The 22,138-nt window shown below is 46.0% G+C and overlaps 3 protein-coding genes across 5 annotated transcripts in view; 2 read left to right on the top strand and 1 right to left on the bottom strand.

The window, feature by feature from the left end:
- Positions 1–319: 319 nt before the first annotated feature.
- Positions 320–3,193, bottom strand: LOC130707536 (basic salivary proline-rich protein 2-like). Its single transcript, XM_057542573.1, has 3 exons — positions 3,106–3,193; positions 2,562–2,711; positions 320–1,372 (listed from the first exon to the last, which is right to left on the bottom strand). The coding sequence occupies exons 1-3, from the start codon at positions 3,176–3,178 to the stop codon at positions 1,350–1,352; spliced, it is 246 nt and encodes an 81-aa protein (XP_057398556.1). The 5' UTR covers positions 3,179–3,193; the 3' UTR covers positions 320–1,349.
- Positions 3,194–7,222: 4,029 nt separating this feature from the next.
- On the top strand, positions 7,223–22,109 carry LOC130707518 (ATP-dependent RNA helicase DDX24-like). Its single transcript, XM_057542469.1, is given in 8 exon segments — positions 7,223–7,366; positions 7,982–8,079; positions 8,696–9,415; positions 16,386–16,566; positions 16,568–16,920; positions 17,998–18,151; positions 18,411–18,926; positions 20,930–22,109. Coding segments are annotated over 6 exon segments (2,019 nt in total). The 5' UTR covers positions 7,223–7,366; positions 7,982–8,079; positions 8,696–8,700; the 3' UTR covers positions 21,030–22,109.
- Positions 19,212–22,138, top strand: part of LOC130707524 (cyclin-Y-like protein 1) — a 49,535-nt gene continuing 46,608 nt past the window's right edge. For all 3 annotated transcript variants that reach the window (XM_057542494.1, XM_057542496.1, XM_057542493.1), the window contains exons 1-2: positions 19,212–19,305; positions 20,930–21,005. The gene's annotated coding sequence lies outside the window, so the exon portion shown is untranslated. The remainder of the gene's footprint in view (positions 19,306–20,929; positions 21,006–22,138) is intronic.

Below are 22,138 nucleotides of genomic sequence, written 5' to 3'. Positions count from 1 at the left end.
AGTCACCCTGCTCCTTGTGTGTATCCTGCCTTGTGGCTGAAGCCCCTGGCACCACGGGGCAGAGCATGCCTGGACCATGTTGAATTGCTGAGAGCTATTGGGGCTGGCAGGGACATATGACAGGGGCAGGGACTGGGGTGCTGGGGCAGCTGGGACCAGGAGTTCTGGAGATTTCAGGAGTTGCAGGAGTGAGCTCAGCCAGCTCCCCACAAAGAGGAGCCTTGGTCCCAGGCAAGGGAGAGAAGGTACGAAATCAGGCTCAGACCTGCAGTCATTTCTTGAAGTTTGCAGCTCATGGCTCACCATCACCTCTCCTCTCCATCAGTACCCCTGACCTGTCTTGAGGGTTTCCGTTTCTGCACAGATGATATTTCCAACAAACTGGCCTTGAAGTTCTCATGCCTCACTTCCAAAGATCTTGAACTCTCTGCCACACACACCCAAGGTCATACACTAGGCCCATGCTGGCCACTATAGGAACCACTAGCCATGTGTGCTATTTAAATCTTAGTTAATTAAAATGAAATAAAATTTAAAACTCAGGTCCTCAGTCCCACGGCCCACATTTCAGGGACTCGACAGTCACACGTGGCTAGTGGCTACCATACTGGATCACGCAGAGAGCATGCTTACCACCGCAGAAAGGTGTATTGGACGGTGCTGCCCTAGACCCTGTCACTAACAGAAACTGCCCCCTTTCTATTACCAATGTCCAGCACCCCCCTAGAGACTCCCACCTCCTCCTTGTATAGACTCTGACTCTAATGCAGCCTTCAACCACAATGGGATTTTCAATCTCTGTCCAGGGACACCTCAGAGATACTGAGGGGTCGGTTCCAGACCACCGCAAGAAAGCGAATATCACGTGAAGTTTTTGGTTTCCACAGCATATAAAAGTTATGTTTATACCATACTGTAGTCTACTAAATGTGCAATAGCCTTTTGTTTAAAAAGACACGGAGTATACCTTAATTTAAAAATACTTTATTGCTAAAAATGTGAACCAATATCTGCCAATGCTAGGTTGCTACAAACCTTCAACTTGTAAAAAACGCAGTATCTGCAAAGTACGATAAAATGAGGTCTGCCCGTATTAGTTTCCTGAGGCTGCTGTAATTAACTACCACAAACTGTGTTGATTCTCTCATGGTCCCTCACAGTTCTGGAGGTCAGAAGTCTAAAATCAAGGTGTAGGCAGGGCCAGGCTCTCTCTGAAAGCTCTAGGGGAGGATCCTTCCTTGCCTCTTTCTAGCATCATTGTCTAGGGGTTGCCAACAATCCTTGGCTTGTGGCTGCATGACTCCAATCTGTCTCTGGCTCCACCACTGCCACCCTAGTCACCATCACCTCTATGGAAAATGTACGGCAGTTCCTGAGAAAATTAAAAGTAGAAAACCATATGATCCAGCAATCCCATTTCTGGATATATATCCAAAGAAATGGAAAGCGGGGTCTTGAAGAGATATTTGCACCCCCGTGTTCACAGCAGCATTGATCACAATTGCCAAGAGGCGGAGGCAACCCAAGTGTCCATCAACGGATGAATGGATGATCACCATGTGGTATATACACACAATAGAATATCATTCAGCCTTACACAGCAAGTTCTGACAGACAGGTGAACCTTGGGAACCTTATGCTAAGTACAGTAAACTAGTCACAAAAAGACAAACACGGTATGATACCACCTCCGTGGAATTTAGATTAGATTAGTCAAATTTTTAGAGCCAGAAGGAACTGTGGTTGCCAGGAGCTGGGGGCAGGAGGATATGGGTAGTTAATGTTTAATGAGTACAGAGTTTCACTTTGGGCAGATGAAGAGAGTTCTGGAGGTTGGCTGCATGGTAATGCGAATATAGTCAACAGTACTGAACTGCACGCTGACAAATGGTTACCTTGGTAAATTTAATGCTGTGTGTATTCTATGGGCCCCCCCCCCAAAAAATAAAACAAAAAGCCTGTGTCTTTTGCTGCCCTGGCCCCAGGCTAGCCCCACCCTTACACGTGACACTGCTCTGCGAGGGTGTGTCCTGGGTGGACTTTAACAACCAGGCCCTGGGGCATCACGGGAGGAGGGAAAATGGAGAAAGGGTACTCACCCGCCTTGGGTGCTATGGGGCCAAAAGGTCGGGCACGGCCAGTGGACTTAACCGGCAAGGAGCCGTGCCTGAGCCTGAGCCTGCGCCTGCTGGCTGCCCTGGAGCCTGAGCAGCACCTCCGTCCCTCCTAACAGAATATGACCTGGCTCTGGGAAAGCCCTAAGAGGGACCTCATCCTACACTGTGCTTAAAAGGAAACCATTCAAGGCCCAGAGAGGGCAAGTGACTGGTTCTGGGTCACTCAGCAAGTCAGAGGCAGAGCCAAGTCCTGAAGTGTGGCTCCTCTGATTCTAGAGCGTCATTTATTTCATCTCTCATGTATACTGTGCCCTTTTTCTGACAATGTGAGTGTCAGAGCGATTCTATCAGGAACGTGGGCCTGACACTGACAACTCAGAAGGCTGAATTAAGCAGTGGGGAGTTGGGTGAGGGCCCGTGGATTGATGGTCAGGGATCAGTTACCTGCTTTATGGGAGAAATTGCTGCCTCCATCCTTGGGTGGGTCTCTGGGGTCAGAGCCAGATCCATCTGGCCCCTGGGGTGGCCCCTGTGGTGGCTTGCCAGGAGAACCATCAGAGGCCTGGTTGGATGACTGGGAAGGTTCATCCTCCTCTGGAAAAACAAAAAAAAGAGGTGGGGGAGCTCCCAGCAGGGTGGGCAGCTGAGGGACCAGAGGCCCCACACGGTGCCCTCCACCATCTCCCGAAACTCCCAAGAACTCTGATGTTGGGAGGGGACCTCAATGGCAGCTGTGCTAAGAGGTGACAAAGATGCTTGGAGGTGAACCCAAGGAGAAGACAGAGAGAGGGAGACCCAGCACCAACGCGGAGCTGGCAGGTTCCAGACTTCACAGAGCAGGAGTGTGAGGCCCAGGAGGTTAGAGACCTGATGGGGCACAGTGCACCTGGTGGCAGCTCCAGGCCAGAACCCAGACCCCCTCCGCCCTCGTTCAGGTACCCCAAGCCCTGGGCCACCCCGCCCTCTGGAGCTTCCCTAGGGCACTCACCATCAGAGGGGGATTCCGGCCGGAAGGGGTCAGTGGCATCTCCTCCCCCGCTCTCTATGTCTTTAGCTGACATCTTGGAGGCAGTGTGGGAACACTAGGTGGAGAGCCAAGGACACCACTATCTTTCCGAGAAACGGAGTGTGAAAATCAGAAGTGCTCTGCCTGATTTATGATGGACTGGTGGGGGGAGGGCAGGGGCACCTCTCTGTTGCCCCAGACTTGTCCTCTGTCCTATAGGAGCCTGCGGGCACTTCCAGCCTGCCCCCCAAATCTGCACAGACCACAGCTTTTAAAGTTAATAATGACTTTACTTGGCTCCCTGATCTCCAGAATCCTGTTCACCTCTAATAATCCATCTTTCCCCGCCCACTGCCCACCCAGCCTAAGTCTTAGGGCTTCAGAGTGACCTGGGTTGATACAAGACTGGAGGTTCCCAAAGTCTCCTGGTAAAGGTGGGCTCAAGCCCCTTCCCAGCACACTCACCTCTGGTCACAGTGACAGCAGCCCTGGATGGAAGCAGAGAGGGATACAGTGAGTGGAGTCCTGTTGCTCTCTCCCCCCCCCACCTCCTGCGCCCCTGCCTACCCTGCGAGGTCACTATCTGCGAAAGAAGAGCAGTGTCAGAAGTTCTGCAGGTAGTGAGGCTGCCGAGGACGCCAGCTGGGTGTTAACGTCCCCTACTGTGACTGTGTTACTGTCAGCTTCCCCTTTCATGGCCGTTAGCATTTGCCTTATGTATTGAGTTGCCCCTATGTTGGGGGCATAAATATTTACAATTGTTATATCTTCATCTAGGACTGATCCGTCGGTCATTATGCAGTGTTCTTCTTTGTCTCTTGGAAGAGTCTTTCTTTTAAAGTCTATTTTGTCTGATATGAGAATTGCTACTCCAGCTTTCTTCTGATTTCCATTTGCATGGCATCTCTTTTTCCATCCCCTCCATGCTGGATGACGTCTAAGCCCAAAAGTCCAAGGAGGAAGTGAATCTATCTCTTCCCAGGCTTGGTGCCAGGTAGAACTCACCTTTGCACGCTAATGCAAGGGTGAGGCCCGCGTGGGTGAGTCTTCCGCGGGAGCATTATTTTCCCTTTCAAAATCCCTTCTTGGATATGTGAGAAATCCATAGTCCTCCTTTTCATAAAACTCGACTGCAATTCTTGTGAACTTTATTTTATATGAGATTGTCCTTCCCCTGCCTGCCATGATTTACAAATTCGTAGCACAAAACATTTTACCTTGGCTGACAAATGGCACAGAGCCCTAATCTCATATCTGTAATAACCAAGGAGGCAGTATGGGTTGCTGGTTAACAGCATGATCTCTGACCAGTGCCTGGGTTGGAATCCTTAGTTGTGACCTTTGGCAAGTGAATTACCCTTGATGTGCCTTAGTTTGGACGCACATAGGCACTCACAAAATAGGTGCTATTATTACACTTACTTCTTTCTGTTCCTTACCCCTAGTGGAATAAGTCTCATGAGAAGTGTAGATTTGTCTGTCTTCTTCCCCTGGGTCAGGAGCTCAGTAAATTTTTTTTTTTTAAGATTTTTTTTGATGTGGACCATTTTTAAAGTCTTTAATGAATTTATTACACTATTTCTTCTGTTTTATGTTTTGGTTTTCAGACCGTGAGGCATGTGGGATCTTATCTCCCCGACCAGGGATCGAACCTGCACTCCCTGCATTGGAAGGCGAAGTCCTATCCACTGGACCGCCAGGGAAGTCCCAGTAAATGTGTTTTGAATGAAAGAATGAATAAGGAGAAAAAAGGGGAAAGTGAGAATCTCAGTGTGAAGCTGGGGGGAAAAGGAGGGGCAGGAAATGAAAGAAGGGGCAGAATCAGGGGTGGAAGAGGCCTCTGCTTGGAATATGCTTGAATGTCCTGGGAAATGAGGCTTTGTCCCTTGTGCAATACAAGGACATGAGGGACCAGACCTAGGACCTGTCTGTCCCCCACCCCCACCCCTGCTTAGCTTTAGGACAACAGCCCCAAACAGCTCAGCAAAAACTGCTCCAGTTTCCCCTGGGATACTGGGTGACACTGTCCATGGGACACAGAGGGGAGAGGTTTTCACAGCAAGGTTGCAGGAGCCCCTCCTCCGCGTCACTTGGTATCCAGTCTACTTTCCTGGCAGAATTCAGGGCATGAGGGACATCCCCCTCCTGGAGAAACAGGCCTATTGGTTTCTCTGAATTTCCTGTCACTAGAAGACAGCTAGAAAGACAACCTATGGAACAGTAGAGATTGGTACCATCAGACCACATGTGACATTAAAAACACCACAAACAAGGGTAAGAGACATGGAATCTACTGAGGGGAAAAAAAAAAACACGCAATACTCTTTGCATCATTAGAATCCCCAATGTAAAGAGAGTTCTTATGAAACAGTTTTTCAAAAGAACTGTCTTTAAACAGGAACTCAGATTATAAGACGTGGTTCCTAAAAAGAGAATTATACATGGCCGATAAATATTTGAAAACGTGTTCAATCTTGCTAATACTAAAAATCATTTTTAAGAGATAACTTTGTGCGTGCGTGCGTGTGTGTGTGTGTGTGTGTATGTGTTCAATGCATCTATTAGTCAGGGTTTGGCTGCAGATAACGGAAGTCACTCTAGGTAACTTAAGCAGAACAGGTTTTTTGGGTTGTTTTGGTCGTGCAGCGGTCTCCATGGGTCACCGACCATGGGACTGGCCTCTGTCTGGGCGGCCTGAGGAGCCTGAGGGCCCTTGGGGTTCTGGGAGCCTGGGTCCCTCAGTGATGACAGCTGGGCAGCGTTTGGGGACCTGGCCCTGCGGGCGCCAGCAGCTGAGATCTGCCTCCTTAGCGGGGCCTGGGCACTGGCGGGAGGACCCAGACCGGCTGCTGGACTAAGGCTCCCGGGCAGGGTAACCTGTCTGCACAGGGAACCCCTCCTCTTAGGCAGTGCCTGGACCTCGAAGGGTGAAAGTTGTGCCCTGGGACCTTGCCCTTCCTTGTCAGAACAGAGAATAACATTTGTTTGGTGGAGGCTAACAGGAACATGGTGACCCGACCGTGACCTGACCTCAAGAACAAGGGATGTGACACCAGGAAGTCTGCAACCACTCACCACGCCCCTCCCTCACCTTTCCTATAAAAGGGCTTTGCTGAAAGCTTGGGGAGTTCTGGGTTTTTAAGGCATGAGCCACCCGTCTCCTTGAAGGGCCCTGCAACATACCTTTCTCTGCTCCGAACTGACGTTTTGGTATTGTTTGGCCTCACTGTTTGTCAGGCACACAGACTAGCCTTCCGTAACATGACCTCTTCCTTGGGTTTGATAATTTGCCAAAAGGCTCACAGATCTCACGAAAGCACTTTACTCACCATTACTGATTTATTACAAAGGATATTAAAGGATACAAATGAACAGCCAGATGGAAAAGTACCTATGAGGAAGTCCGGAGCACAGGAAGTGCAGTCCCCGTAGGCTTCAGGCACCAGTTGGGCACAGACTATGCCACCCAGGCTCTTGGGGACACACTGGCAAGTTCCTCCAAGAAATGAGTTCAGCTGTGTCCCATGCTGGCTCCGGGGTGGTGGGGAGGCTCACTCGACCTAAGCTTAGTGAATTTCCCCGTTGTCCTTTAGGACTTCCCAAAGTCACCGGACATAGAGACAGTGCGTGGGAAAGGTTTCCCAGATGGTCTGGTGGTCCCCACATCGAAAAAAAGATTAACTACCGTGAAGCTGATTTCTCTGCATATAACAAAGGACCCAGTTTAGCTTGATTATTGGAGGCAGCCAGACCTTCCCCAACCATCAGTGAGCAACAGGCGAGGCATGAAAACCTGCGGAAAACAACACCTCCAATACAGGCTGGTTGAGTTGTAAATTAAATGCTAAAACGTTTGCGAGGCTTCAGGCACACAGCTAGTACGTAAACAGCCCCTGCGCTAAAACCAAAGCAAGAATACAAGAACTTACGTTCCCATACATGAGCTAGAACAGAGCCCCTTCAGAGGAGGTACGGCGGGCTCCACCTGTTGCTCCCGCTCCCTAAGCCCGAGAGGAGGACCTACCCGCGCAACCCATTGCACCCACCGTCCGCGCTCTCGGTACCCGGACTGCGAAAGCCGCCCCGCGCAGCGAATTAAGGGCGGGGTCTAGAATGGGGGCGGGACTTCCTTCCCAACGCAAAGGCATGCGTGAGCGCAAGCCCCTCCCCGGAACTGCGGTGGACTCGGCCGAGGAGGGCTGGTGCAGCAGTGTGTGAGGTGGTTGGTCGGCGTCCCTCTACGGTGAGTACCGAGGCCGGAGCCGTAGTGGGGCCGGGGCCGGAGCCGGCACCCGAGAGCAGCTGGAGGCGGCCTCCCAGCGCGGGGCTCTCCAGGCCGTTGTGTTCTCGGGACCAGAGAGGGCGGCCGCCGGCCTCGTCAAGCGGCCTGGTCGACCCTGCGCCGGGGGCCCCTCGGTTTCTCTGCTTCGTGAGCCGGTTCGTGCCTGACGCGAGGCGCCAGCGCCGGGCTCCTGGCCGGGCGCCAGGAGGAGGGACCCCACCCCCACCCCCACCCCGCTTGCTCTCTCGGTCGCAGTCCGCGTCCTCGCCCCCATGTGCCTCCTCCCTTCGCCCCATCGTTGATCCGGGTTGCTTGTGATCGCGGCGTAGCCCATGATGGGGGTGAACCTTCGTTGCGCTCTGGGTTGCTTTGCCGGCGGGGCGCCATGCTGAGCGGTTCTGGGCGTGCGTCACCTTTTTGTCTTCGCGTGACGATCCAAGGAGACACACACCCTCATCATCCCCATTTTCCAGACGAGGAACGAGGCTCACAGTGATTAATACGTGCACCCCAGACCCAGAGCTGGCCAGTGACGGGTCCAGATTTGAACCAAGGTTTCCCTTTGTCTTTCCACAGGATCTATTTTTCTCGGCCTTTCTGAAAAGGGAGAACGTGGCTCGAGTTCCAGTCTGACGACTTGTGCATAGATCACTTGTTTTTAAATCACTTAAAAGGTAATGAAAAAGCTGGTTGGGTTTTAAGCCATCTGGCAAAGGTCAGAGTGGTGGCAAAGGCATCTGCCCTCTTGGGGCAAGGCTTGAGAAGGAAGAAGGCTCTGTGCACTCTTAATAAAGCTGTCCCCCTCACCCACCCTCCAGCGACCCCCTCAGATTCTTATTCAACCTTCAGAGTGGCTTGGGAGTGGCAGGCTTCACCCACCATGCTTTAGAGAATGTTATTTATTGCAGAGAACATTTTGTGACCTAGCTAGTAAACCCCTCCCCCCTTTTAAAAATATGAGAACGCTGAGGTTCAGAGAGGATTAAGCAGGAGCTGCCAAGGGCACACGAGCGGTCGTCATTGCATCTGGAATGCACACCAGATCTCGCTCATGTGTCTTTGCCACACCTCCTGTGTCCCCTCTGTTGCAGGCCAAGCTGCCCGCTCTGCGGGTACATTTCTTTCCTTCTTTGATCTTCTCTAGCTGGCAGCATCAGCGTTAGAGCCATCTTTGTGTCTTCACTTCTTTGCAGGGCGTGATACTCTGTAGGCTGCTTAGAAACTATCTGTTGCCTCAGAACCCTGTGCTTCTCAGTTGCCAATCTAATGGAACATTTCTCTCCTTTTCAGCAACCATGAAGCTGAAAGAGAAAAAATCGAGGCCAGAGCCACCAAACTATGGCAGAATTCAGAGGAAGGGCATCAGAGTTGTGGGAAAATGGAAGCAGGTGAAGATTGACCCAAATATGTTTGCAAACGGACAGATGGATGACTTGGTGTGCTTTGAGGAACTGACGGATTATCAGTTGGTCTCCTCTGGGGAGGGTTCCTCCAGTCTCTTCTCAAAGGAGGAGCCCAAGAAGAGAAAGTCACAAGCTGTTTCAGAAGGAGAGGAGGAAGGAGAGTCTACCTCCTCAAAGAAGAAGATGAAGTTGAAGAAGAGTAGAGCTGTGGAAACTGAAGGAAGCAGTGCCCAGAAAGTGTTTGAGGGCAAAGATACTGAGCCAGGGCCCCAGGGAGATGGCACAGTTTGTCCTGATCCAGAGGTAGGGGAGATGGCATCAGAAAGCCCGGCCCAGACGGTTCCAAAAAAGAAGAACAAGAAAGGGAAAAAAAAATCAGAGCCTCCCCAGGGTACTACTCCAAAGGTGCCCAAAAGAGCAAAGACGTGGATGCCTGAAATGCGTGATCGCAAGGCAGATGTATCAGCTTGGAAGGATCTGTTTGTACCCAAGCCAGTTCTCCGAGCGCTCAGCTTCCTAGGCTTCTCTGCGCCCACACCAGTCCAAGCTCTGACCTTGGCACCTGCCATTCGTGACAAACTGGACATCCTTGGGGCTGCTGAGACAGGTAAGGGCATCCTTATCTGGCCAGGGCAAGATTGCTTCTGGATTGAGCTTGTGGCTGCTAACAGGCTGGTTGGCTGGGAGACGGGAATGTTGGGGGCATGACCACAAAAGCACTGTTGAGTGAAGGTTTTCAGAGGTCGGCTAGCTCTGGGTTGAAAGAGGCCACTTCCTGATTGGTGCCCTAGGCAGGTCACTTTATTTCTCTGCGCCCTGTAGACCCTATTATAAAATGGAGATGGACAACTACAGTACCTGCTTCTTTTGCTATGTGGGTTAAATGTAAGTGCCTACTAAATTTATACATTTACACAATAGCAAACGAGTAACAAAAAACAATAGTAAACTAAAATTTACACAGTGCATTGTAAGTGATCTGTAAATGGTAGTTTTTTTCCAGGTCTTGAGCCTTTTCTGAATGGCTCAGAGGTAAAGTAGGGCTAAGATCAGCCCTCTGGAGAGGTAGATCTTCATTAGTATAAGGAAGAAGTGTCTCATTCACAAGAGTTGTCCAAAGATAAAAAGGGCTGCGTTGGGAGTTGGTGGGTTTATTGGCATTGGAAGGATTTGCGTTTGTGATAACCTTTGGGTGGATTTGGTAGGCAGATTTGGGCAGGAGGTGACTGTTGGGACTAGGCATTGTTTGAAGATCCCTCATTCCTTGGGCCATCTAAGACTTTGTGAAGCCAGGACAGGTTGACTCACCCTGGGGAGACTCAACTACTGATGGGGGAAAGAGCAATACAAGCCTGGAGCTATTAGTCTAACTTGACCAGCAATAACCAATAGAAATATATATGTAATGTGAGCCACATATGTAACTTAAAATTTCCTAGGAGCCATATTAAAAAAGGTTTTTAGAAAGTGAAAATTAATTTTAACAATATATTTAACCAACTACATAGCATATTTCAGTACGCAATGAATGTAAAATTATTGAGATATTTTACATTCTTATTTTTATACTGTTTTCAGACTCTGATGTGTATTTTCAACTTGCCGCCCATCTCAGTTTAGAGTAACCACCTTTTAAGAATGTGACAGCTGTGTGTGGCTAGTGGCTACTATATTGTATGGCATAGAACTGTAACCAAAAGTGGGTCCAGCTGCTCGCCGCTCAAAAGCCAATAAAGAGGCCAGCTTGGTGGAAAGGAAAGTTAGCTTTATTTTGGATGCCGGCAACGGGGGCGGTGGGGGGGCAGGGTGGGGGGTGCTCCTGTCTGAAGGCCGACCCCCCGCCCCCATCCAGTGGACAAGAGCTGTTATAGATGGAGGGGAGGGGGCCGCATGCAGAAACAGCAGAGTCAGCTGTTGACAGTCATCTTGAAATTGGTCATTGGTGGTCTGACCAGCATCGTCTTCATTGTTTTAAGTACAGTCAATCTTCAGTTCCAGGGTCGGTTTGTTTCCATTTTCTTGAGGCCAGTTCTCGGAATGGCAGGTTATGTCATGGCTACAGTCTGGTCATCATGTAGTTAACTTTTTCCACCTGGTGGGCGTTTTATCTGTAGATACACAGAAGGTATCTACAAGACAGCTCACAGGATATGGCTCAGAATATTATCTATAGCCCTTGAGAAGGAACTAAAGGTCCTTAGCTATGCTTATTGACTAAACTTTTATGATTTGGTCTTGTTGGACTGCTTTCCTTTGCTTCTGCATTTTCTCACTTCTTTGATTAAACTTATTCTTTGGCTGAAGTTTTTCCACAGACAAAGGCAGGCAGAGGACATGGGAGGTGAGGACCATAGGGTCCTGCTCCATTTCAGAGCTAGACCATGTAGACCAGCGGTCCCCAACCTTTTTGGCACCAGGGACCGGTTTTGTGGAAGACAGTTTTTCCACGGAAGGGGATGGGTGGTGGTTTCAGGATGGTTCAAGTGCATTACATTTATTGTGCACTTTATTTCTATTACTGTTAGTTACATTGTAATATATAACGAAATAATCATACAGTTCACCATAATGTTGACGGGAGGCCGAGCTCAGGGAGTAATTTGAGCAATGGGGAGCGGCTGTAAATACAGATGAAGCTTCGCTAACTCGCCGGCCGCTCACCTCCTGCTGTGCGGCCTGGTTCCTAACAGGCCACAGACCGCTACCGGTCCATGGCCTGGGGGTTGGGGACCCCTGATCTAGACACTCTGTGCCTTGGATTTCTGGAAGTGTGGTCAGGAAACTTGAGGTGAGGTCCTGTATAAGAGTCATAAAAATGGAAGAGGGAGAAAAAGCCAGGAAAGGGGGATGGAGGTAACAGTAATAGCTTAGAACATTTATTTAACATTTAAAATACGTCACGCCCTGTGTTACCTGCATGAACTCAGTTTCTCAAAACTACCCTGAGGTAGGTTCCGTTATTATTCCCATCTTACTGAAGAGGAAACTCGGCCTCATAGAGGGTAGACAGTGTCCCTAAAACTGCCCCACTGAAAAGCGGTAGTGCTTGAATAGTTCTAGACTAGGTCTATGTGCTGTTAAGCATTCGGCTACACTACTTTGGTATGTGCAGAGAGGCCTGGAAGTCTGTTTCCGGAAGGCAGAGGAGAGATGTGAGCCACTGTGGCTAGAGATTGACATTTGGATTTATACCACAGCTCCTATCAGGCTATTTCTATGGAATGCTGTGAATCCACAGGTCCTAGTCTCAAAGACTTTTGGGGCTGTGGGCAAACTGCTGCCAATGCAGATAATGAATATATCCATCACCCCCAAAAGATGTTTGGGCCCCTTAATAATCCCTCCTTCCCTACCTAGGCTCCCCTCCTTGTTCATCCCCAGGTAACCTCTGATAGTCTTTCTATCGCTATCAATTAGTTTGCATTTTCCAGAATTTTAAAATGGAATCATACAATATGTATTTTGGGGAGGGAGAGTGTCTGCTCTTTAACTCAGCATACTTTGAGGTTCAGCCATGTTACTGCAAATACCAATGGTTCGTTTCTTTTTATGGATGAGTAGTATTCCACTGTATGGATAGAGTACAGTTTGTTTATCTATTGATGGATATAGTTCTGTTCTTCCTAGTTTTTGGCATTTACAAGTAAAACTATCATAAATATTGGTGTATCAGTCTTTGTATGGATATATGCTTTGATTTCTGTTGGGTAAATACCTAGGTGTGGAATGGCTAGGTCTTATGGTAAATGTAACTTTTTAGGAGTTTTCCAAAGTGATTGTACCATTTTACATAATCACCAGGTTATGAGAGTTCAGATTGGTCCATGTCCTTGCCAGTACTTGGTGTGGTCAGTCTTTAATTTGATTTAGACTTTAAAAATTTTAGTGATATTTCCTGGTGGCTTTCATTGGTATTTCCCTAGTGACTCGTTGAGCAGCGTCTTTTCCAGTGCCTAATTGTATCCATATTATCTTCTTTGGTGGTGTCTGTTTAGTTCTTTTGCCCATGTTTTAATTGGGTTGTGGTTTTCCTATTATTGAATTCATAATATATTCTAGATACACCTCCTTTATCAGATATGTGATGTGCTTTTTTTTCTCCCAGTCTGTGGCTTATTTCTTCATTCTCCTTGCAGTGTCTTTCGAAGAGCAAGAGTTACTTATTTTGATGAAGTTTAAGTGATCACTTTTTCTTTTACAGATGTGCTTACCTAAGAATCCTTTGCCTAACACAAGATCACAAAGATTTTCTCCTATATTTTCTTGTAGAAGTGTTACTAGTTTTAGGTTCTGTGTTTCAGTCTGATCCTTCCTGTGTTAACTTTTATGGGGAGAAATACAGATCAAAGGTTTGGTTTTGTTTTGCATGTGGCTACCTAATTATTCCAGCACCGTTTGTTGAAAAACTACTCTTTCTCCACTGAATTGCCTTTGCATCTTTTTTGAAAATCAGTGACCATATAGGTGTGGGTCGATTTCTGGAGTCTTTTCTTTGCCATTGATCTATTTGTCTATCTTTACTGTTTTCCCAATACGTCACTATGTTGGATACAGCAGCTTTAGAATAAGTCTTAAAATCAGGTAGCATAAGTCCTCCAGTTTTGTTCTTTTTAAAAGTTATTTTGGCTATTCTAGGCCCTTGGCGTTTCAAGGTGAATTTTAAAGTCAGTTTTTCAATTTCTACAAAAAAGTCAGCTGGTATTCGGATTGGGATTGCATTGGTTATAGAGCCAACTGAGGACATGACATCTGGACAATATAGAATCTTCCAGTCCATGAATGTGGTATAGCTCTCCATTTTTTTTAGGTCTTCAGTTTTTCTTAGCAGCGCTTTGTAGTTTTCAGTGTATGCACATCTATTAGATTTATCCTTAAGTACGTCATATTTTCGATGCTTTTGTAAATGGTAATTTAAGATTTCCTATTTCTGATGCTAATAAATAGAAATCTGCATTTTTGTATATTGATCTTGTATCCTGCAACTTGGTACCATCAACTGGTTTCTTGAAGATTATATAGGATTTTCTTCAAAGATGATTATTCATCCAGTCTGGGTGCCTTTTGTTTATTTTTGTCTTATGTGTTGCACCGGCTAAAACTCCAGTACAACTGGAATTGAAGTGCTATAGTGGGCATCATTGCTTCGTTCCTGATCTTTGGGGAAAGATATTCAGTGTTTCATCATTAAGTGTGATGTTAGCAGTAGGTTTTTTCCTATTTGTCCTCTGTCAGGTTGAGAAAATTCTCTTCTGTTTCTAGTTTGCAGAAAGATTTTTATCAGGAATGGTTACTGTGTTCTTTTAAACGCCTTTTCTGCGTATATTGAGATATATGTTTTTTTTATTTTCAGTTTGTTGATAATGATGATAAACTGAACTTAGTCGCAGTGTATTATTTGTACATTGTTGGATTTGATTTGCTAAAATTTTGTTAATGGTTTTTGAATTTCTGTTAATAGGATATTGGTTTGTAGTTTTGTCTTCTTGTAATGTCTTTGACTGATTTTGGAATCAGAGTAATGCAGGCCTCAGAGTGAGTTGAAGTATTCCCTTCAATTTTCTGAAAGAGTGTGTATAGAATTGGCATTTTCCTTCCTTAAATATTTGGTAGAATTCATCTGTGCTTGCACTTTTCTGTATAGGATGGTTTTTAATTATGAACTTAATTACTTTACCATATTAGAAATATTTTTATTTTTTCTTGAGTGATAGTTTACTACTTGCAGTTCAGTTAGTTTTTGTTTTGTGAATGTTGAAACCCTGTTATTAGATGCATAAATGTTTAGGACTATTGTATCCTCTAAATGAATTCAGTTTTTTCATTATGAAAAGGCCCTCTTTTTCCCTGAAGTATTCTGTGTTCTAAAATCTCCTTTGTCAGGTTATTAATGTAGCTTTTCCAGCTTTATTTTGATGAATGTTAGCATGGTGTGTCTTTTTCCATACTTGTACTTTTGTCCTATTTATATCTTTCTATTCAAAGCGAGTTTCTTATAGGCAGCATACAATTGGGTCTTGCTGTTTAATCCAACTATCTGTCTTTTAATTGTGTTGAGGTCGTTTACATTTCATGTGATTATTGATAATGGTTGGGTTTTAATCTGTTTTGCTATTTGTTTTCTATTTTTCCCAACTATTGTTTATTCCTTTGTTACTCTTCTACCTTCTTTTGGATTGAATATTTGTGATACCATTTTATCTTTTTATTGTCTTATTAGCTATAACTCTTTGTTATGTCCTTTTGGAGGTTGCTTTTGGGTTCGCAGATGATGTCTTTAGTATATCATACTCTGCCTTCAAGTGATAATATACTACTTTACATGTAGTACAAGAACGTTAACAAGAGTATAATTCCATTTTTTCTTTGCTTTGTGCTTTTTGTTTTATACTTTATGTGTTAGAAATCCCCAAACACATTTTTATTATTTTTGCTTTAAATAATCCATTATTTTTTAAAGAAGTTTTAATAAGAAAAAGACATTTTTAATATTTATCCATGTCACCGTTTCTGGTGCTCTTCATTCCTTCGTGTTGATCCAGATTTTCAGCGAATATCATCTTTTGTTTTACATGAAAGACTTTCTTTAATATTTCTTGTATACTAGGTCTGCTGATGATAAATTCTTTCAGCTTTTGTATACCTACAAAAGTCTTCAGTTTGCATTTTGTTTTGAAAGAGATTCTTGCTAAGTGTAGAGTTGTAGATTGTCAGATTTTTTTCCCCAGGTCTTCAGATAAAGATGTCATTGCACTGTTTTGTAGCATTTGTTGTTTCTGATGAAAAGTGCTGTTTTTCTTATCTGAAGTTTTATGAGTTTGTTTTTGCTTTCTTTTTTGTTGTTGTTATAGTTCTTGCTTATAGTACCTCGTTCCTGAGAGATGCTCATTTTCCTCTGAAAATTACCTCTGAGAGTTCTTTGAGTTCTGTGATAAAAGTTTCTTCATAAAGAGATCACTTATTTGCTTCTGCTTGAGGCATTTTAATTTTGGAACCACTTTAAATTCTCAGCTTGAAGTGTTTTGTTTTGTTTGTTTTTGTCCACACAGATGGTGTGAATACTTGGGCTCCATATACGTTCAAAGGCTAGTTTGAAAATGTTCAAGCATAGACAGAAGTTTTAAAGTTTTCTCGAAAACTAAGAAAATTTTCTTTTACTCCCTCCTTCCCCACCAGAGAAAGGTTTTGGGAAAGTATTGTACAGATGTTCATTCCTTACCCTTCAATTTTGTGTTCCTTCACAACAGCAACAGACACACACACACACACACACACACACACAACTTGCCCATCTCTTTAGGGTTTCATTGTTTGGACATTTGTCTGTAGTTTATTGGTGACCTCAGCCCGCAATGCCAGTCTGTCAGACTTTTCCTCAGACTCCTAATTACAGGTGCCCTCTGGTTGCAGAGCTGTAGGGGTGCTGTACCTGTGTAGGGTAGAAGGAGCTTTGGATTGGTCAGGGTGGCACTTGGCTATGTCAGGGTCCCTCATTCCGTGTAAAGGATAGAACCTCAGGCAAAAGTATGTACATCTGTTGATTGACACTGTTTTTGTTTGTTTTTTGTTCTGCTTCTAAGGAAGTGGGAAAACTCTTGCCTTTGCCATTCCAATGATTCATGCGGTGCTGCAGTGGCAGGTGAAGAAGAAGCCTATCCCAGCTCTAAGTAACACAGGAGCACCACTTGGGGAGACCAGTAATGAGGCTGGCGTTGAGACAGGATCACCAGGCAGGGCTGGAACTGAGTCTGGAGCTTTGCCTGTTGAGATTGGAAGCACTGCCCAGGGAGGCTGGAGCGAAGGCTAGAGCACCACGCAGCCAGGCAAGAGCCAAGATTGGAGCTACAGTCTCAAACCAGGTGCTGCCCTCCTGTGATGATGCTGATGATGATGCCGGTGAAGGACCTTCTTCCCTGATCAGGGAGACGCCCATTCCCAAACAGGATGAAAACAAGGAGGACAAGCTTGATGAAGAGCAGACTAGAAAGTTCAAACAAGAATTGGGTGGCAGAATTGCACATCCAAGGCGTCCTCTGCTTGGACTGGTTCTGGCTCCCACTCGAGAGCTAGCCGTTCAAGTCAAACAACACATTGATGCTGTGGCCAAGTTTACAGGTGAGGTTTAATTCCGTTTAATAAATGTTGCCTGAAAGGATTCCAGTAGCTGGGGTGGCAGAGGTGAATCAGCTGTGCCCGCCCTCTAGGGGGAATCTTTCTCTCCTGCCAGAGAATTAAGCCCGACAGAAAACTGTTTGAGTGACACATTCTTTATTCTCCCAAGGATAACACATAGCTAATGCTATTCTAGCTGCATAGGAAATTGGTTAACTTACTGGATACAGTAGATACTTGGGGCAGCGTTTGGCAAACCACTGTTTGGGTTTCTTTTTTTTTTTTTTTGTAAATAAAGTGCTGCCACACCCACTTATTTACATATGTCTATGGTCACTTTTGCATCACCAATGCAGAGCGGAATAGAGGTAGTAATTGTACAGAGACCATTTAGCCCACAGGGCCAAAAATGTTTACTGTTGGAAAGGTTTGCTGACTCCTGCCTTAGGGCATTAGAACTTAACTTTTTCAGGGAATTCTTTGGGGAAGGCTGCAGAGTCGGGGTTTCAATTTTATAGTAAAAGGAGCAGTTACTTATCAAGCTCTGACTGTGTATTACAAGGCACTTTACTAAGCGCTTTGCTTGCATGATCCTTTGTGTTCCTTCCATACTGGCTACCTTGCGAAGTCCTCCACTAGAGAGGAGAAGAGAACACTAGCCATCAGAGGAGATTCAGTTTAATTTTAATTGAGGGGCATGGGCAGGAACTCCTAGGGGAGGTGTGTCACAGCTACAAGTTACATCTTTCCCAGCACTGTGGTGCACCACTGCTCATTTTTTCCAGAGCTTTGGATGTCACCATGCCTGGGTTCAAATCCAGCCCTACTGGTGTGGTTGGAGGGGAAAGAGTAGAAAAAAATGAGGTTGGGGAAATAGTCAGGGCCTAGATCATATAGAAGACCTGGTAAGCCCTCTAGCAATGGCATCAACAGGGCAAGCCAGCTCTTAGCACCCCCCTGGAGAGGGGAGCTGTGCTGGTGACTGGCAGCCTTTACTAATCTGGGGGCGCCTGTGTCAGCGTTGGAAGAACTGAGCAATTAGTCTGAATAACAGTGTCCCTTTTGTTTTGTGTACCATAGGCATTAAAACTGCTATTTTGGTTGGTGGAATGTCCACACAGAAACAGCAGAGGATGCTGAACCGTCAGCCTGAGATTGTGATTGCCACTCCAGGCCGGCTGTGGGAGCTAGTTAAAGAAAAGCACCCTCATTTGAGCAACCTTCGGCAGCTCAGGTGAGAAACAGTACCTCCCCCTTGCCCCCACCCCCTGTTCTGAAGCGGACCTGAGGTGACATGGTACAGTGTGCAGTGCCTTCTCCCTGTTACAAAGTGCCATGGTGTGGTACTAGCCAGACTTGGGCCTTTAGAAAACCGAGCATGTGTGAGGGAGATTGGTTGAGGGCCCTGGGGGTGGTGGGGTGGTAGAGTATGCTGTGGATGACTCCTCTTACCTGCTGCTAACCAGGTGATGTGGGTCTGTCTGGATCCGTAGGTGCCTGGTGGGCGATGAGGCTGACCGCATGGTTGAGAAAGGCCACTTTGCTGAGCTCTCAAAGCTGCTAGAGATGCTCAGTGATTCCCAGTACAACCCAAAGAGACAGACACTTGTTTTTTCGGCCACGCTGACCCTGGTACATCAAGCTCCTGCTCGAATCCTTCACAAGAAGCACGCTAAGAAAATTGACAAAACTGCCAAACTTGACCTCCTCATGCAGAAGATTGGCATGAGGGGCAAGCCCAAGGTCATCGACCTTACAAGAAAGGAGGCCACGGTAGAGACACTTACAGAGACCAAGATCCATTGTGAGACTGATGAGAAAGACTTATATCTGCACTACTTCCTGATGCAGTATGCAGGCCGCACCTTAGTGTTTGCCAACAGTATCTCCTGCATCAAACGCCTCTCTGGGCTCCTCAAAGTCCTGGATATCATGCCACTGACCCTACATGCCTGCATGCACCAGAAGCAGAGGCTCAGAAACCTGGAGCAGTTTGCCCATCTGGAGGAGTAAGTCAGGCCTGCGCACAGATTAGCCATTGGGTCTAGGTCACCAGGATGGTGGGAAGCTACCTTCTCTCGTGGGAGCCTTATCGGTAGAAGGTAGCCTTTTTTTTTTGCACAGCGTGAGGCAGGCTTACTCTCATCTAGTACATTTGGTTGCTGGGAATGCCCAACAGAAACTTCTTTAATAATGAGTAATGGTGACAATAATACCTATTATTATTGAACACTTAACAACAGATTAAGTATTGTGCTTGCATTTTAGATACATTATTACATTCATTCACTTGTAACATCCTTGAGAAGAAGAATAGAGTCATGGTTAAGAGCACAGACTGGAAGCGGACTGCTTGAGATCAAATCCTGGCTGTGTCACTTCTAGCTGGTCAGATTACTTTGTGTTTCAGTTTTCTCATAATCAGTATAATAATAGAAGTTATGGCAGAGGGTTGCTCTGAGGAGTAAGTGAACTTATGCATTTGAAGTGTTCGGAACAGTGCTTGGCACATGGTATGAGCTTGCTAAATGTTAGCTTTAATACTTACCACTTGTCATTATTCTTATTTTATAGATTAAAAAAAGTAAGGTTTAGAAAAGCACATAAGCTTGCCCAAGGTTTCTCAGCTTGGAAGTGGTAGAGCTGGGCCTCAGACCAGCCTGTCAGACTGCGGAGCTCACGCTGTCGTGTCCATCTGCTCTTGGGCCAGAGTGATGGTCAGGCAGGCAGCACGGGGCAGATTGTCAAAATGAGGGCCTGGGAAGCTGGGCTTTAAATTGGCTTCTGCCCACATTGTTTTGTCAGGTTACCGGTTACAGATTAGTTTAAAGAACAAGTGGTTCACTTCCCTCTGAATGTTAGTAAGTAGAGTTAGTGGTTCATTGGATCAGGAGTTGGCAAACGATAGCCCATGGGCCAGATCTGGCTTGTTGCCTGTTTTTATAAGTAAAGTTTTATCGGAACACAGCGAGGCCTATTTATGTATTGTCTATAGCTGTTTTTGTGCTATAATGGCAGAGTTGAGTAGTTTCAACAGACATCACCCACGAAGCCAAAAATAGTTTACCCTCTGGCCCTTGACAGAAAAAGTTTGCTGACCTTGACTTAGAGCGGTGGTTTAATATTTTACAAACTTTAGTTTGCATCATATTCCGCAGCCCTATCTCAGAGATACAGGAAGTGGGGACCCTGAAGGGCCTAAAATCTTAAGTTTTTAAGACATACGTCAGGTGCTTTTGACTCCCCTTAAACTACACATACATTAAGAAACATCACCCAGTACATATTATTGAGTGCTTGCTGTGAACCTGGCACTGTTCTAGGGGCTGGTAATAGAATAGTGAGTAGTACAAAGTCCCTGCTGTCATAGAGTTTACATCCCAGGGGAGGGAGGTAATAAACTGAGAAGTAAGTATGCAGTTCGTCAAGTGGTGCTAAGTGCTAAGAAGTAAAGTTGTATAGGGAGTTGTGCAGACTGTGGGTGTGTGGTCTGGGAGGCTTTTCTCATAAGGTGAGATTTGAGCAGAGAGTAGAAGAAAGTAAGGAAATGTGAATATCTGAGGAAGACCTTTATGGCCTAAGGTGCACTAAGTGCACAGGCTGGGAGGCAAGAGCAGGTTTGGCATGTTTGAGGAAGAGCGAGGAGAGCAAGGACGCCTGTGCGACTGGAGGGAATTAAGTGGGAGGGTGATAGGAGATGAGGTCACCGACCTAGAGTATGGCCCCATTTAATGCACTTGAGGTAGTCTTTATTATTGCAGCGTGTGGCTTGTCGATTGCGGCCAGTGAAACCCAGGTTTGGATCCTGGCTCCACAACTGAACAGCCATATATATACCTTGGGAAGTTAATCTCTCTGAGCCTCAGCTTCTTTATCTGTCAAAGGGACATATGTAATAGTATTGTCTCGTAGAGTGTTTGTAAGGATTGTTGTGTTTAGAGTACTCAGTGGTAAGAATTTGATAAATGATAGCCGTTAGTTATTATTAATGAGCTTTCTCTCTCCACCACAGTTGTGTTCTCCTGGCAACAGATGTGGCAGCTCGGGGCCTGGATATTCCTAAAGTCCAGCATGTCATCCATTACCAGGTAGGGACATCAGGGAATTTGTAGGCATCTCCCAGCATTGAGTGGGGAATTTTTAAAGCAAGGGTTGAGGGAGGAGGAATTGTTGGTCCCAAGGCCTCACGCAACAGAGAATACCACGAGCATCTAGTGACCAACTGGCTGCTGCCACTTTTGGAACACTGTGGTGAGAGTTATTCTCCAAAACCTCTTGACACTGTCTGATGTCAAATATCTGATAGCCCCTTTCTTTTTGAGTTGGGCAGGCTACTTAGTATTGGCAGGTTAGAGTCTTAGTTTCTTCCATGAAATGGGCATCATAAGTTTAGCATGTAAAATGATTACCCTGCTTGTAGAGAAATAAAAGAGTGTGGTAATTAAGTCCTGCCTGGGCTTAAATCCCAGCTGTGTACCCTTGAGCAAGTTATTTAGTGTCTTTGTGCCTCAATTTTTTCATTTGTTAAATGGCAGTTATTACAGTATCGACTTCTTAAGTTCTTATTAAGGTGAAATAAGTTATTACGTGTGAGGAGTTTAGAAAGCCAGGTGGCACTTCCTAAATGTTAGCTGCTGTTGATCCTGACATTAATATCAGCACATGTACCTGGTAAAGATTAGCATAGAGTGGTGGTTAGGCATATGGGCTCCGGGACCACACTTCCAGTGTTTGAATGCTTCTTGGCTGCTGCTTAGTGGGTGAGCTTTCGGCATGTGACTTAGTATGTCTGGTTTCAGTGTCATCATTTGTAAATTGGGAGTAATAACGCTACCTACGCCATAGGGTAATCACCGAATTAAACGAGCTAATGCTGACGGATCGCATAAATAAATAAAGTAAAATAAAGACTCTTCACTGCATAATGACCGAGGGATCAATCCTAGACGAAGATATAACAATTGTAAATATTTATGCCCCCAACATAGGGGCAACTCACTACATAAGGCAAATGCTAAGGGCCATGAAAGGGGAAGCTGACAGTAACACAGTCACAGTAGGGGACGTTAACACCCAGCTGGCGTCCTCGGCAGCCTCACTACCTGCAGAACTTCTGACACTGCTCTTCCTTCCCAGACAGTGACCTCGCAGGGTAGGCAGGGCCGTAGGAGGTGGGGGAGGGGAGAGAGCAACAGGACTCCACTCACTGTATCCCTCTCTG

The sequence above is a fragment of the Balaenoptera acutorostrata genome, chromosome 3 (genome assembly GCF_949987535.1).
Source record: "Balaenoptera acutorostrata chromosome 3, mBalAcu1.1, whole genome shotgun sequence".
NCBI classification, from domain to species: Eukaryota; Metazoa; Chordata; class Mammalia; order Artiodactyla; family Balaenopteridae; genus Balaenoptera; species Balaenoptera acutorostrata.
The sequence above is the reverse complement of the archived record's forward strand: the minus strand, read 5'-3'. Positions and strand labels throughout refer to the sequence as shown.